Raw genomic sequence first — 15,650 nt, 5'->3', positions numbered from 1 at the left:
AACCTGCCCTGAAGAGGGGCCAGAACTAACCTGTCTAAACTGTGGTGCTGGCTGGGGGAGGAGTGAGTCTCCACTAAAAATGTACTTCACACTGATTCGTGCTCCAAGTTCACAGAAAAAAACTCAAGCTGAACATACATCTAAAAGTGGTTTCAGATTGTCAGCATCTAAGTACATGGTAGAAATAAATTCAGATCCTGTCTAGGAAAACTCACATTTAACTTAAGGTTCCAACAATTCCCAAAAGTAAAGTTCAAAGGAAGAGCTCACTGTCACAAGCAAACAAAAAACAAAAATCACAAACAAACACACAAGGAAACAGATTTCAAAATTTTTCATTATCAGAAAATAGAATATAGAATATTTTCAATATTTGTAAAGAAGTTAAAGAGGAAATAGCAAATAAGAGTACAAAACAAATAACTATTTACAAAAATGAGCATATTTTAATAGCCAAATTCTAAAAATGAAAAAGTACAATAATTAAAAATTAAAACTCAGTGGATAGACAGCAGAGTAAGTGAAAGGAAAATGGGTGAACTAGCAAATAGACCCAAAGAGATTATCTACCATGCAGTGCACAAAGACAAAGATGGAAAATATGAAAGTATAGTTAGCAGCATGGAGAAGAGAATGTGACTTTTTAGTCATAGTTGCAGAAAAAGATACCAGGAAGAATGAGGAAGACAAAATATTTAAAGATGTACAGAATTTTCCAGAATTGATTAAAAAAATATAAATCCTAAGCAAACCAAAAGGAAGCCATACCTAAACAAATACTGAAATTGCAGAAGACCAAAGAAAAAGAATTCCCTAAAAGAGCTGAAATTAGACTTAAAAACTAATGAAAGACAGAAAACCAAGGAGTCATATTTTCAAGGAACTGAAAGTAACTCTCAAGTTAGAATTGTATACCAAGAAAAGCTGTCTTTTAAGAATGAGAAGATAGTTCCAGGTAAATAAAATTAAGAATTTTCTACCAACAGGTCCTCATGAGAAGGAGAGCATGCTCTGCCAGAGTGTTTCCTAATCAGTTAGTTTACATGCAGTGGTAAATAGGGAACTCTGTTGGTGCAATATGGAATTTGCACTTTTGTACATAATTTTTTCTGTCACATTAGTACTTAACGTCATCAAACAATAGCAGATAAGTACAAAGTGAATTGAAAAACCACACACACAGAAAAAGATCAGATATATGTACTTACTTACAATGGAAGATAAAGCCTTACTAACTTTAAAGATAAAGCTGAACACCCTACACCTGAAACTAACGTTGTAAATAAACTACACTTCAATAAAAAAAAGTTTTTAAAAAAAGCTGAGCAGCCTTGGAAGTGCTTTCATTTCAGGCAGCTAGTTGCTCTCTTAGGGACTTCAAAGACTTGAACTTTCCACAACATTAAGCTTTCCTCTAATGAAACCACGTGGGTGAAGAAGCTGCCAACACTTTTCCCTCAGTTAAAAAACAAACGAACAATAACAACAACAACCATTTGACTGATGGAGAAGCTACCTTCTGGATCAGATTTTGATGGAACTGCTCTCCATTTAAAGCAAATGATTTCAAGATTCTGCATTTTGAAATAGGAAGTGTGGTTCCAGAGTTCAGGTCTGCAAAGAAGTGGCTGACTGTGGGAGATACAAATATTAGTGGAGACTTGACAGCTATGGTACTTTTATTAGGATTGTTGTTTTTATTAGTGCTTTGGTCGCAAATTTTGAATCATGAGTGGTCTGCTCAACTGTTTTTCCCATGAGCTGTTCTATTTTCAATATACAATTTTGTGAAACACAAGGTGTTCAAACAGGGAAACATACTTTACATTCTAACAGAAATGCCTCAGTCATACATATACACACATATATTTGTTTTCATATTCTTTTTCGTTATAGGTTACTACAAGATATTGAATATAGTTCCCTGTGCTATACAGAAGAAACATGTTTTTTATCTATCTTATATACAGTATTTAATATTTGCTATGTATGTATATGTATGACTGAAACATTATGCTATACACCAAAAAATTGACACATTGTAACTGAGACATAGTAACTTCAGTTAGAAAAAAGAAAACACAAAAAATTTTAAAATAACAGAAATACCTCTCCTAAAGGAAATACTTCAGGTAACAGAATAATTGCCCAGAGGAAAGAAAGGTTTGAGATGCCATCACGAATGATGATCAGAAAAAAAAAAAAAAAAAAAGGTAAGTATATGGGTTATTCTCAACAAACATTGACTATAGACAAGAAACAATAATTAAACAATAAATTAAACAATAATCGGGGGGGTAATTATGTTATTTATTTATTTATTTTAACAGAGGCACTGGGGATTGAACCCAGGATCTCGTGCATGCTAAGCACACATTCTACCACTGAGCAGTAATGTTTAATTCCAGGGAGAACTAAAATACTGGCATGTAATTGTTCAGATATTCTTGTGTTCCTGTGAAAAGGATAAAGATAGCCACTGTTTCTCTTTTTATTAACTAGTGAATATTTATGGTAGAATTATAAGGAAAAATAAGGGAATGGTTAAAAAATATATTCAAGATAGTAGTTCCTTCTAGCAGTGTGAAAGGAGATGGGCATTGGGGTTATGAGAGGCATGTAGGTGAATTCACTGGTAATATCTTATTTCTTAAGATGGTTGGTGATTACCCAGTTCATATTACATGTTCTTTAAAACTTACACAGGGTTATAAATATTTGTATATGTATTCAATATTTATTTTTTTAATGTTTCGATTATATTACAACCAGAGTATGACAACTTGTTGGTAGAAACTAGTTTTCCTGGTTTATTTCAGTTACCATGGTCGTTCTTCTGTGGGCTGTTGTTTGGTCAATTACCGGCAGTGAATGTCTTCCTGGAGGAAACCTATTTGGAATTATAATCCTATTCTATTGTTCCATCTTTGGAGGTAAACTTTTTGGGCTCATTAAGTTACCTACGTTACCTCCTCTGCCTCCTCTTCTGGGTAAGTGCTAAACACTTCTTGTTTTCTTTAGAGGTAAATCATATTTTTAAAACAATAGTTTGGAAAGCTTTCAGAAATAAATATAAACTATTTCTATATTTGCTGTACTAGAGCCAAAGCCAGTTGTTGAATTTTAAATTCAGTGAGCCAGTGTTAAATTTTAAGTTCAGTGTTGTTAAAGTGATTTTTTTAAATTAAATTATATATTCTTAAAATTTTTAAGCTTGCATTAAAAGCAAGAGCAGTGAATATTCGAAACTGATTACTTCCTAATTATTTTACTAAATTTTCCCCTTATCTGTGCTCCTTCTATTATGGATATAACATATAACGGTGTGCCTCTGGCGCTCTCTTCCTAAGTCCGCATTCAGTGACACCACATTGGTAGCTCAACGTCAGCCACAGTGGAAGTATCTCTAAGGCAGAGATCAGCAAGTGCTGTACATCAGGCTTGATATATTGTTAGTCATTCACTTCACTGACAAACGAGTTAAGTTCCAATGAGCATTTTTGTTGTTTCATTTTATCTTATTCCTTAACATAAAAATATCACCCAACATTCATGGTGACACTACACTTGCTCATCAGTGATGTGAGTGACTTCTTTGCTAAACCAGATAGTAGTCAAGCAGTCATTTAAGGTCTAATTTTGTCAATTCGTGTTTGAACTTCAACCACAGTGGGTTATGGATACAGGAGCTGAGCAATGAAAAACAATGAAAGCATTCTGTGAGAATCAACTGGCTATATAGAATTTATAGTGATGATTGTTGTACATCTGTGAACTGTATTCTAAACATTCTTTAGATCTGTAAAATTTATAATAAATATATAAATATAGATACACACACACACTTTTTTTGGAGAGCTACTTGTTAAGCATTTACCAGGACACCATTGAGTGTATTATTGTTTTATCATTCTTATTTTTTAAAATTTAGCCAAAAATCTTCTTCCAGAGGCTATGAGAACTGTTCAAACATGATACACATGAAAATTAGTCTTAAAACTGGGCATTGTGTCTTTAATATTTCTTCAAAGAATTCCATATTACAAAATTTTGATTTACCACTTTCCTTATACCACAAAAGGCATGTATCCATTTCTAACAGATGTATAAATCATTAAGTTTTATTTTAAAATCACTTCCCTTTTACACATGCATGTATATTTGCACACATTTCCTGAGTTAAATTTTTTTGTTATTTTGTATTAATGAGGACTGTCAGTATTGATTAACATAAACCAAAACTATTTGCTTTTGAATTTATGGTCAATAGTTGAAGCTAAATATAAAAAGAAGTCGAGTTATTTACATTTTACTGTGTACTATTTCTTAATATATTTTTCAATTTTAGGTAAAACTAAAGTCATTTCGCTTAATTCATATTATTTATCATGAGCGCTTTTTGTTCTCTAAAGTATTAATTGGATTATTGTTAGAATGAGTTGTTGCAAAATATGCCTGTGAGCTGTGATAAATGGTTGGCAAACTACCTCTTTTTGTACATAAGGTACTATTAGAACGTACCCGGGCTCACTGATCCACATATTGTGAGTGGCCGCTTTGGCACTACGGTGGCAGAGTTGAAAAGTTCTAAAAGAGACCCTGTGGCCCACAAAGCCTAAAATGTCTCTGGCCTTTGACAGAAAACACTTGCTGACCTCTGTATCTAAATCAGTGCTTCTCAATCTTTATTGTGCAGAAGAATGACCTTGGGACCTTGTTAAAATTTAGCTGACTCTAATTGACTAGATCTGGGGGTGGGGCCTGAGTTTCTGCATTTCTCCTAAGCTCAAAGTCCACACTTTCCATAGCAAGATCGTAAGTTTTCAAACCTGGCTGCACGTAGGAATCACCTCAAGAAGTTTTTTAAAAGCTGATGCTCAGAGATTCTGAATTAATTGTTGTGGCATATGCCCTGGGCATCAGAACTTTTAAAAGCTTCCCAGGTGATTCTAATATGCAATCTAAGTTGAGAGTGCTGTGCTGGACTTCAGTTATTAATTATTCTAATCTCATTTTTTCTTGCATATTAAAACCTTTTCTTAACTCCTCTAATTTATTATCAGTTTTTTAATTTTGTAATTAAAAGTTTAACCTCATTCCACCTAAGCACTAAGCAAAGAAAAAAAAGATGGTTCCTAAGATTGTAGGGTAGTCTCTTTCACAGCTAAAGTGCCAAAACCTATTTTCTGTATTTGAAAACTTACTAAAGAGTTGTTTGACTTCTCCATTCTAGGCATGCTGCTTGCCGGGTTTCTCATCAGGAATATCCCTGTCGTCAGTGATAACGTGCAGGTCCAACACCAATGGTCTTCTGCTCTGAGAAGCATAGCCCTGTCTGTCATATTGGTTCGCGCTGGCCTTGGGCTTGATTCAAATGTATGAAGTACAAATTTCTAATTATTGACTAGGAATTTTGTTCCTTCACTCCTGCCGGTATTTAGAATCACTAAGCTTTAGGAAATGGAGTGGACACTGCATGACATTCACAAGAAAAGAATAGAATGTATTTCATGCAGGACTATCCCTGGAAGATGTTCCCATTCTCTTTCTTGGAGAAAGGTGGAGGTACCATCTGGGGACAGCACCAAGAATAAAGGTCCCCCCTTTCTCTGACAGAAATGTAGGCTGGAGTTATAGATGTTGGTTGTGAGAGAGAAGATATCATATTTTTGGTGTGCACAGCCCTATGCAAGAGTTTGGAGATAACTATACTGGCTCAGGAAACTGCCTAGTATGTAGAATGAGTCTTAAGTATGTGGTTTTGTAATGCTTTTTTTCATGTATGTTTTGAATGTGGGAATGAATGTTCTTGAGGATGGAGGTTTTCACCCAAGCCTCATTTGGGGGCCACAAATTATAAAGTTAAAACTGAGTGGGTTAAGTCAGCTAGTGTGGGAATTGTGAGCACAGACTGTGGAAGCAGACCGCCTGAGTGCAAACCTAGCTCCTCAGCTCACCAATGCCATGATCTTAGACAAATTACTTTAACTTGTACCTTTTTAGATAAGGACATCTACACAATGGGTGTAATAATATTACCCAAATCACAGGATGACTACAAGGACTAAATAAACTATCTCTAAAACACTTAGGACACTGGATGTTCTGAGTGGAGCATTCCTGGAAATTTTATGGTGCTCCAGATGTGGTCTGAATACAGAAGCAAAAGCATTTAATGTCATAATTTCTGCATGTCTTTAGAGCATTATTGTGGTATGTCTGTCTGTATATTTCAGGCCCTGAAGAAGTTGAAAGGTGTCTGTGTAAGATTATCCATGGGTCCTTGTCTCGTAGAGGCGTGCACATCTGCTGTTCTTGCCCACTTCCTCATGGGTTTACCGTGGCAATGGGGATTTCTGCTGGGGTAATGGTTTTTCTTTGTTGTATAAAAATATGCATAGACCTTTAGGGTTTCTCTGATTCCATACAAGAGAAAGTTGTAATAGCATTTTCTTAAGGACGTCAGAAAATACAACATAGATATTCCAGCATGATCTAGACACTGTAACTTCAAATTATAGTATATGTATATAGTATATGCCTAACTTTTGCAGATTATAATAATTTAAACTACTGGAAAATTAATGATCTTTTACCTATCCGTGATTCCATGCCAGTGAGAGAAAAGCCAGATCTCACCTCAGTCTGCACAAAGGATAAGAAACACATCAATAGTGATCAACACCCAGCACTGTTTTCCTCCTCCTTCTGTCACCAGGCTGTTTGATTAGGTGGTTCTGCTGTCTATTCTTTCTACCATCAGTTCTTACTTCTAATGGTTAAGAGCCAGGAGAAGTAAATAAATGTGAAAGTACTTGGTAAGAATTTAATACTAATATGTAGGCAGAAAGTAAGAAGTTTTTCCCATGGGTAAGACTCTGGGGCTGTACTGCTTGGATTCAAATCCCAGCTCTATGACTTTGTGTTATGCGGTCTCTGGCAAATTATTTAATCTCTCTGTGCCTCAGTTTACTTATTTGCAAAACGAAGATAATGATTGTAGCTTTTTCATGGGGTTGTTGTGAGAATTAAATTAGTTACCATATATAAAGTGCTTAAAACGGTGTTTGGAGCATAGTCAGCACTATAAAATGCTTTTTACTGTTACTGCTGCCATTATGAGTATCGCTGTCAGTTCATTATGGCCTTCTCCTTCTAATCTGTTGTCTTATTTTACATACCAGATCCTGATAAAAGGCCTACTGTCACTGGGTTCTAGTCCAGAAAGTCCGTGGCCATTTTTTTCAAACCTCATACCAGGAATGTTTTGTTTTGTTTTGTTTTTAAAAAGGCAGATTCCTGGGGCATAACCCCGTTAGATCTTCTATGCCACCCATAAGTATATATTTTTAGGCAACTTAAGTAGTTCCAGTATAAGTTGTCCATGGTCACACTTTGAAAAAGTGTTCTGTGGAATCTGCATGTGTTTACGTTTCTGGTTTGGTGCCTTGATGCCATCTGAAAGACTGGTTGTCTAAAGTGTAACCTTTAGAAGAGTAGAGGTTACTATAATTTCAGTAATAGTAACAACGAGTAAGAGACTGACATATTTGCTCAAAGCACTGCCTGCTTAGTTTTGTTTTAGGTGCTGTATCTCCAGCTGTTGTGGTGCCTTCAATGCTCCTCTTGCAGGAAGGAGGCTACGGCGTTGAAAAGGGCGTCCCGACCTTACTCATGGCTGCTGGCAGCTTCGATGACATTCTGGCCATCACTGGCTTCAACACCTGCCTGGGCATGGCGTTTTCCACAGGTAAACTGATCCGTTCACCACATGCTGTTCTCTTGCACTCTAGAGACATAGCTTATGACGTTACAAGCATGGCATATTTGCTTGATAATTGATTTAGGCAAGTTAAAATAGGGAAAGCACCTCCCAAGAGTTAGTTCCATACCTACGGAGGGCCTGGTAGCTTCCTGTCTTTCTTTACCCTCTAGTCATAGGCTGCCCAAACGGTCTGCTAAGTACAGAAAGGGGAGATTCAAAGTGGCAACGTTTAAAAAAGGACAAAAACAGCTCCTGCATGGAGACTCTGGGAAAGTTTAATCTGGAAGACTCCACAGAGGCCTGAGTAGGTTTTCCATGAGGACAGCGACAGAGAGCAGGCCAAGTGGCAGGAACAGGGCTCTTGTAAAATAGGAACAGTTTCTGCTCTCTCATCTTCAACGTTTTTTGTGTATGTACTGCAGGCGCTCAGGGCCTGGTAGGTTCACGGATTCTGGCAGATGGAAGAACACTCTCAGAGCCGTAGGTATTCTGACGTGCCTTTATTCGCGGAGGAGTACAGGGGCTTCAATGGCCCCAGGTGGGGAAAAGCCCCGCCTGCCTTACGTATCAAGGCAGACGAAGCCAGCATCTAGCCAACTACGATAGGAGCTAACCAGTGCGCCTGCGTGGTGCAAGTCATGCTTACATAGCACCACACGGGTACTGCGCATGCGGGACAGTACAGCTGCGTCACTGGGTGCCTGATGTCCGGCGAGGGAGCCTGAGTGACTCCATTTTCCCTACAGGGTAATAGCAGCTATGATTTTAATGAGTACTTTTTAATACTTATGAAGTGTTTGATATGGGCACATTATGTTTTAAGTAATAATACTGAAAGAAGTTAAGGCATTTTTCTTCTCTTCCACGGTTATTCAACACTTTTACTCTCCTTTGGTGCAACATAAATTAAAGTTCGTTTTTTAATCTTCATCCACGGATGCAGATTAAATCACATATAGGTAAAAGATCATTACTTCTTCAGTAGTTTAAATTATTATAATCTGCAAAAGTTGGACATACACTATTGGGAGATAAGATTTGCAATTTCGTATTATTGACAAAAGGTAATGTAATTTAAATTTAGCTTCAGATTATTTAGTGGGGACACATCTTAGAAAGTCATGAATTTTTAGTCTCTCCACCCTGCTAAAGGTATTTTTTGATTATGCATGATTTCTGCTGATTACCTAGCACTTCACCTCTTCCCATCGCCCCGAAATTGCCTCATATCCAGCCCCTGCTGTGTCACTGGTGAATTAATCTTATCAAAATATGGCTTTTAAAATGTTACTTTCTTGTTCGAGATCCAATGAGGATCCCCGTTACCTATTAAGTCAAATCTACACTTTTGTCATTTTTAATTCTGCTCTACCTATCCAACTACGTTCCTACTGTTTTCCTGGTATATACCTTTAAAATATTCTCAGCCTCAGCTGCACCCTAGAATTACCTGGGGAATTTTTTAAAATACTCATGTAGGCACTACCTTAGACTGGTTAAATCAGAACCTCTGGGAATGGAAACCATGGCTTTACAGCAACATAGGGTTTGCATTATAATCACCTGGGATGAGAGCAGGCAAGGAAGAGGGTGTGCTGGAGTGCAGGCGTGGATAGCTTGAAGTACCTTCTCGGTCAGTAATGCTGTTTTCCTTCTGCCCTGCCCCACTAAATGCGGTCCTTAAGCCATTTGGATGGGAACTACCTGAAGCCTCTTTAAAAGGTGGATCCCAGGCCCTGCCAGATTTATTCAGTCAAAATTTTCAGAAGTGGGGCCCAAAAAGTCTTTTTAAAAAAAAACCAAACAAACAAACTTACTATATCAGAGACTGAAACCAATTAGCTCTTTTCTACACATTTGTTGTAAATTATTTACTGAAATAGCTGGAGACATAGGCCACTATCATATCTAGATGCTTTCAACAGTCACACCGGTACCTAAAAGAGAGCTGTCCTAGCTAAGTAAGATTACTACAGAGGTAATTATTGTTTTAAATAAGAGAGATGATTGAAACTGGAGGAGAGGAAAAACCGTTTCCTGTCTACCCATCTTAGGTTCATTGGCTGGGGCCCTGTAAATCAAACTGACCAAAGACATTAACAAGAGAAAAACAGTTTATTAGCATGTATGAGACGCTTACACTCAGGAGTACTCAGTGATGAGTGACTCAAAGGAGTGGTTAGAATTGGGGCTTATATAGCATTGTAGCAAAGAACAATAATTTTGTAGAGAAGTGCAAGGCAAAGGAAAAGGACTTTGAGCTTTTCAAGACAGCCAATTATGGAAAGGCAAATATATGAGCAAACTCTTGTTAAATGAGGTTTCAGCGGTTTGTTACATAGATTCCGCTGGTGCTGTCCCTGGGCCGATAACGGTTCCGGGTTGTCTCAGTGGTTAACTTCTGTCTTTCCTGATAGAGAGGGGAGAGGGCCAACTTTATAAATTTATGTCCTACTTTAAAAAGCAAATAGGAAACAACAAGTTCCTACTGTAGAGCACAGGGAACTATATTCAATACCTTGTAATAGCCTATAATGAAAAAGAATATGAAAAGGAATATATACATATATATGTGTGTGTGTGTGTGTGTGTATAACTGAATCACTGTGCTGTACTCCAGAAATTAATACATTGTAAACTGACTATACTTCAATAAAAAAAAAATAATGAATAAAAAATAGGTAAAAGCAAATAGGGAGAAGGCAGAGAACTTATCTTGTATCTGTTTCTTCTCAATTGCCTTCAGATCAAAATAATCTTTATGCCACAGTGGCATAGTTTGGGGTGACATATTTGGTACTCGAAACTACAATAACAAAAAAACCACGTAACTAGTTAGTACATATTTTCTCAGAACTGTGTGTGAGGAAGGGCTTTATATGTTGAGTAGTTTTAATATAATTTTCTGCACAATGTGCTAACAAAGATTTTTTTAATTAACGTTTCCTAAATTCTGTTTGCTATGGGGAAAAATACAGTTTACTTATCTCTCTATTATGATATTTCAAAAAAGCTAAGCAACAAATAAAGACTTTTCTAAGAGCAATTTCAAAAATAGTTTATTTTAAGATTTAATCTTAGAAATAGCATTTGAGAAGGGGTAAGTCCCCTGCATTCATTGTAGTAAGATAAGATTCTTGACTTTAATTACCAAATTCTTAAGTTACTGTATTCTATACCTATTAGAGCTACTAAAATCAGCATACATTTATTATTAACAAATTAAGCTCTTATATGGCAATTTGAACACTAGATCTGTCTACTTACCCAGCATATAATACAGTAGAACAAATTAAATCTGATCCATGAATTTTATCTTTCATATTATATTTTAGTAAATAATAAAGTAAATTTATACTAAAGTAAACATAGAAAACAGTGCACAAATCATAGCTTGTGCCTGGTTTGAAATTTATCTCCAGTAATATGCGTACCTTTCTCAATGTAGGCCCATTTTACTTGACATTTTAAGTCACATATATTTAAGAATGTAGAGAGCAGGAAATATCTGTGAACTTTTCTATATAATTAGATGCTTTTTGTTGATGATTAAAGTCTGTATATTTATGCAATTAGGATTCCGTATGAAGTTTTTCTTTTTATGTATTTTTTAGGCTCCACAGTTTTTAATGTCCTCAAGGGAGTTTTGGAAGTGATCATTGGTATGGCGGCTGGATTGCTTCTCGGATTTTTTATTCGGTATTTTCCAAGCGGTGACCAGGTAAGAGAAATAATCTGTGAGAAAGTCGTGCTCTAAAATCTCATTGGAAAAACGTTCTGGAACACTCCCCTGAAAGCTAATGTGAAGGATGTGATTTAGAAAACAACCCCCCATTTTAAAACCGCTTATTGCAGTATCGATGCTGTCCATGAGATTTATAAAGGGAGCTGGATGTATAAGATTTTAATGCAGCCTGGGAATTTTTTTCTCTAATTTATATTCTATATACTTCAAATTTCACTGTAAAACAAATAACATCAATTCTTGAATAATATGATGCATCTTTTTATTTATTAATTTTTAATTATTATTTGTAATACTCAACTAAATCAAGATATAAAATGGCTCATTGGGCCCCCTTTTTTAGAATCAAAATACCCCAGATTCTAATACTATCAAATAGATAGACCTTAACATTTCATTATAATGTAGTCCAGTATTTCTCACTAAAGATATCAAAGTTCTTTATTGTATACAATGATTTCTTAATAAGAAGCAAAGGTTTTGTTTTCTTTTACCCTTCTAAGTCTCTTAGAATAGGTAAATATATAAAAGTCTTTTTTTCCCCTTTAATAACTGGCATTATTTTGAGATTTCAGAGCATTTTGAATGCAACTAGAAGCTTAACTAAAGTAGAACATTATCACAATGTATGTTGCTTTGAATTTTTATTGTGCTCCAAAAACTCCAAGTGAAATTGTCTGTGAAAGATTTTATGAATATGTGAAAGAAAATTATAGGATTTTCTAATTAAGCAACAAAATAAAGAGAAAAATGATGGCTCACAGTTTGTTTCTTACTATGTATTAGATGATGTGGTAAGTACAGTGGTTCAGTATAGCAGCCACTAGCTACTCGTGGCCATTGCAGATATAGAAACTTCCGCCATCACTGAATGTTCATTCTGTTGGGAAGTGCTAATCCAGTCCAATCCACACAATAGCACATGAAGAGAGTACTCTTAATATGATCATTTACCAATGAAGAAATTGAGGCTTAGGGAGAAGTGACTTACACAAGGTCACATAGCTGGAAAGCCATGAAGCTGGGAATGGACTTGGGTAACCCAATGGCAGAGCTTGCATGCCTCCAAGCCAAATACTTCTAAAGGCCTGCCTGCCTTCTATAAAAGGATCAAGAAGTTTAAAAGGCTGAACAGGGAAAAGTAAAGGGAGAGAGGTGCACATTTCTTAGACTAAAAATCAGCTACAGCAAAAAACTACTGTCAGCCTACAGCCTCTTAAAGCTTCTTGGTGTTTTCAAGGATTTAGAAAGAAAAACCAGGAGAGCATCACATTAAAGAATAAACAAAGAGCCTAAAAATAATGGAGATATTACATCTTTAGCCTTCTTAAAATCCCTGTGCTTTTGGAAAGGAAGAAAGCAAGCTTGAAGAGACTAATAATGTGTCCAACTACATACGCCAGTGGTGTAAAAGCTAGAAGTTAAGCTCTGGTCTGACCCCAAAGCCCGTGTGTATTTTTCTGCTGTTTCATTTAGCCCTGTGAACTTCTGCTTTGATAACAGCAGAGAAAAGTGACTGGTGTTTCTGGAAGAGAAAGTGACATTTGTGCATTTGTGCTAACTCTACTTTTATTAAGAAAAAGAAAGTAAATGTATGTCATGCATTTATGTGCACAGACAGACATTTTTTATTTTCTACTAAGTCCTGAATATGGAAAAATCAACTGATTAAAAATCTTTTGCATGAAATAATTGAGCTAACCAACCTCTTTTCTCCTCAAGGACAAACTGGTGTGGAAGAGAGCATTCCTTATCTTGGGGCTGTCTGTGCTGGCTGTGTTCAGCAGCACGTATTTTGGTTTCCCTGGATCAGGAGGACTGTGCACGTTGGTCATGGCTTTCCTTGCAGGCAAGGGATGGGCCAGCCAAAAGGTGAATTCATTTAAAATTTTTCTGCTTATGAGTACTTTCTGATTAGGTTAATTTTTTCTTTCCAGATAGTTTCTTAACGTCAAATTAAAAAAGTTATTTAATCATAAAAGCTATTGTCTATGCATTAAGGGTATGCCCAAGTGCACACACGCACATCCTTTCCTCCTTACATGCCAACCTACAACTCGGTGTCTCCACCTAAAACATATCATGGTCCTATTTCCATGCTGCCTTCCTTATTCTTTGAAAGGTTTGCAGAGTATTGCATTGAATAGCTCTGCTATACTGTTTAATCAGTCTCCTACTAATAGACATTAGATTGTTTCTAATTTTCTGCTAAGACAAAGTGCTTCAATAAAATGCCCTTATATATACTGTATTTCATAAGCTCTAAATACTGTTGAGTCGAAGAAGCACTATTATTTTACATGCCACCAAGAAGGAAAAAGAATGCTGCCAATTAAATTATGATGTAACATCCTAATTTCAGAAATATTAAATTGTGAAAAAAATTAATTATAGCGTATCATTGAGTTTGTAAGATACATTTTCTAGAAATAGGATTGCTCTACTGAAGATGTAGATCAATGTGTGTGCATTGATACTTTTGCTAATATCGGTTTGCCTTTTTAATTCTCACCAACACTCTGGGAGAGGATTTGCTTTTCTGATCTGAGTGTTTTCAGTCTTCAGGTATTTTGCTAATCTTATGTGTGAAAAATGTACGTCATTGCTGATCTGATCTGCGTTTCTTTGTGAATGAAGCTAATCATCTTTGTATGTGTTTACTAGCCAGTTTGTTCAAAAGCCTGTGCCCATTTTTTATGAGATTGTTTGATTTTTCTTACCAATTTTCAAGATCATTAAGATTATCCATTTTCTTAGGATGTATTATGGAAATTAGCTGGTTGCCATTTATTTATTTTAATTTCAAGATACATTAGAACTTGACAGGATCATATGCTGTTCTGCTTAATGAAGAAATTAGGTGTATGTGACCTAAACTAAATGCAGATATGTCATTTTGGAAAACCTGAAGACCACTGCTCAAAATAATTAAGCTTAATATAATGTCATATAGAAACATTGTGAGGGTTATAAATTTTGAGATTAAGTATGTAATCATATTTAATTATGTGACGCTCTGCAGAGATACGATAGAGACAGAATTTCCTTGTGGGTAAACAGCATTCAGGTAGGAGGCTCTTGTTCTCTAAGAGTGCGATTATCAACTTAGAGCAAGTATAATCATGACCCGTCTTGCTTTAGCAAAGGGAGGGATTGGTAGGAGCTGCCTTGTAGGGGCAGGGTAGGGGCTCCCATTTCTTACACAAGGGGAGCCTTGTGTAGGAAAGGGTACTGAAGCCAGAGGAAAGTGGGCTGAGACGGATTGGGCTTTGAGGGAAAAGAGAGAGTCCTTTTGAAACCCTGCTCTAGGCACCAGATGGGCACCTAGGTTTGCTGCCCTGTCAGGAGGCTTGACTATAATGCTTGTTTCAGGTCTACTCTTTTTTTCAGCGTCACGTATATTATTCAATTCTACTTCCTGATTTCAAATAATGTAGCATTCTGACAAGAAAAAGGCTAAAAAGTAAATGAACTTCCTCGTATAAATCGGGTACTCTTATCGTCCCTCATCTCTCATAACTATTTGCTCTTATTAAACCTTTGTTTTTACATGGCTTCACTTATTTCCACAAAGGAAACTTTGAAAAAGTATTATCATTTCCATTTTATAGAGACTGTAAATCAGGAGAACTTAAAAAACATGTCCAAGGTCACAAAATTAGAAATTGGCACTGGGATTTAAGCTCACATTTGACTCGAGTGACTTGTACTACCCTGTAACACAACTGTAGCATTATTGTACAGGGCACATTTTTATATTTTGACATCTATTTGAGTAAGCCATATCAAGTATACTAAAAACATTATACTTCTAAACTTTGCCATTTAAAATTAAGTCTCAAAATTTGTAAATGATAGGATTTTAAAAAACAGTGAAGAGGAAGCCATATCATTTGGAATAGCATAAAAGAGTAGTTTTAGCAACAGGAAATCAAGGGGGACACTAATCTCCATGCAAGTGGGGATTAGCTGTGGGCATAGAAAGACAAAGAAAGGAAACTTTGATGAATTTCAATGACACTGTTCTGTAGAATATAATGTAGGTTGTACAGAAAAAATTGTTGTAAACCAAAACAAAGCAGCTGTTTGTCTGCATTTGTCATAACTTTGCCTGAATTGCCTGCACCCTGACTGATTACG

The 15,650-nt window shown here is 36.1% G+C and overlaps 1 protein-coding gene across 3 annotated transcripts in view; it reads left to right on the top strand.

Annotated features, from left to right (window-relative positions):
• SLC9B2 (solute carrier family 9 member B2) overlaps nt 1-15,650 on the top strand; it is a 46,197-nt gene that overhangs the window by 13,525 nt on the left and 17,022 nt on the right. For all 3 annotated transcript variants that reach the window (XM_032460813.1, XM_032460806.1, XM_032460823.1), the window contains 6 exons: nt 2,820-2,990; nt 5,234-5,376; nt 6,237-6,364; nt 7,575-7,750; nt 11,380-11,486; nt 13,233-13,382. In XM_032460813.1, the coding sequence (XP_032316704.1) occupies nt 2,820-2,990; nt 5,234-5,376; nt 6,237-6,364; nt 7,575-7,750; nt 11,380-11,486; nt 13,233-13,382 (875 nt within the window). The remainder of the gene's footprint in view (nt 1-2,819; nt 2,991-5,233; nt 5,377-6,236; nt 6,365-7,574; nt 7,751-11,379; nt 11,487-13,232; nt 13,383-15,650) is intronic.

This window comes from Camelus ferus, chromosome 2, assembly GCF_009834535.1.
Source record: "Camelus ferus isolate YT-003-E chromosome 2, BCGSAC_Cfer_1.0, whole genome shotgun sequence".
Lineage (NCBI taxonomy): Eukaryota > Metazoa > Chordata > Mammalia > Artiodactyla > Camelidae > Camelus > Camelus ferus.
This window is presented reverse-complemented; position numbering and strand designations above follow the sequence as displayed.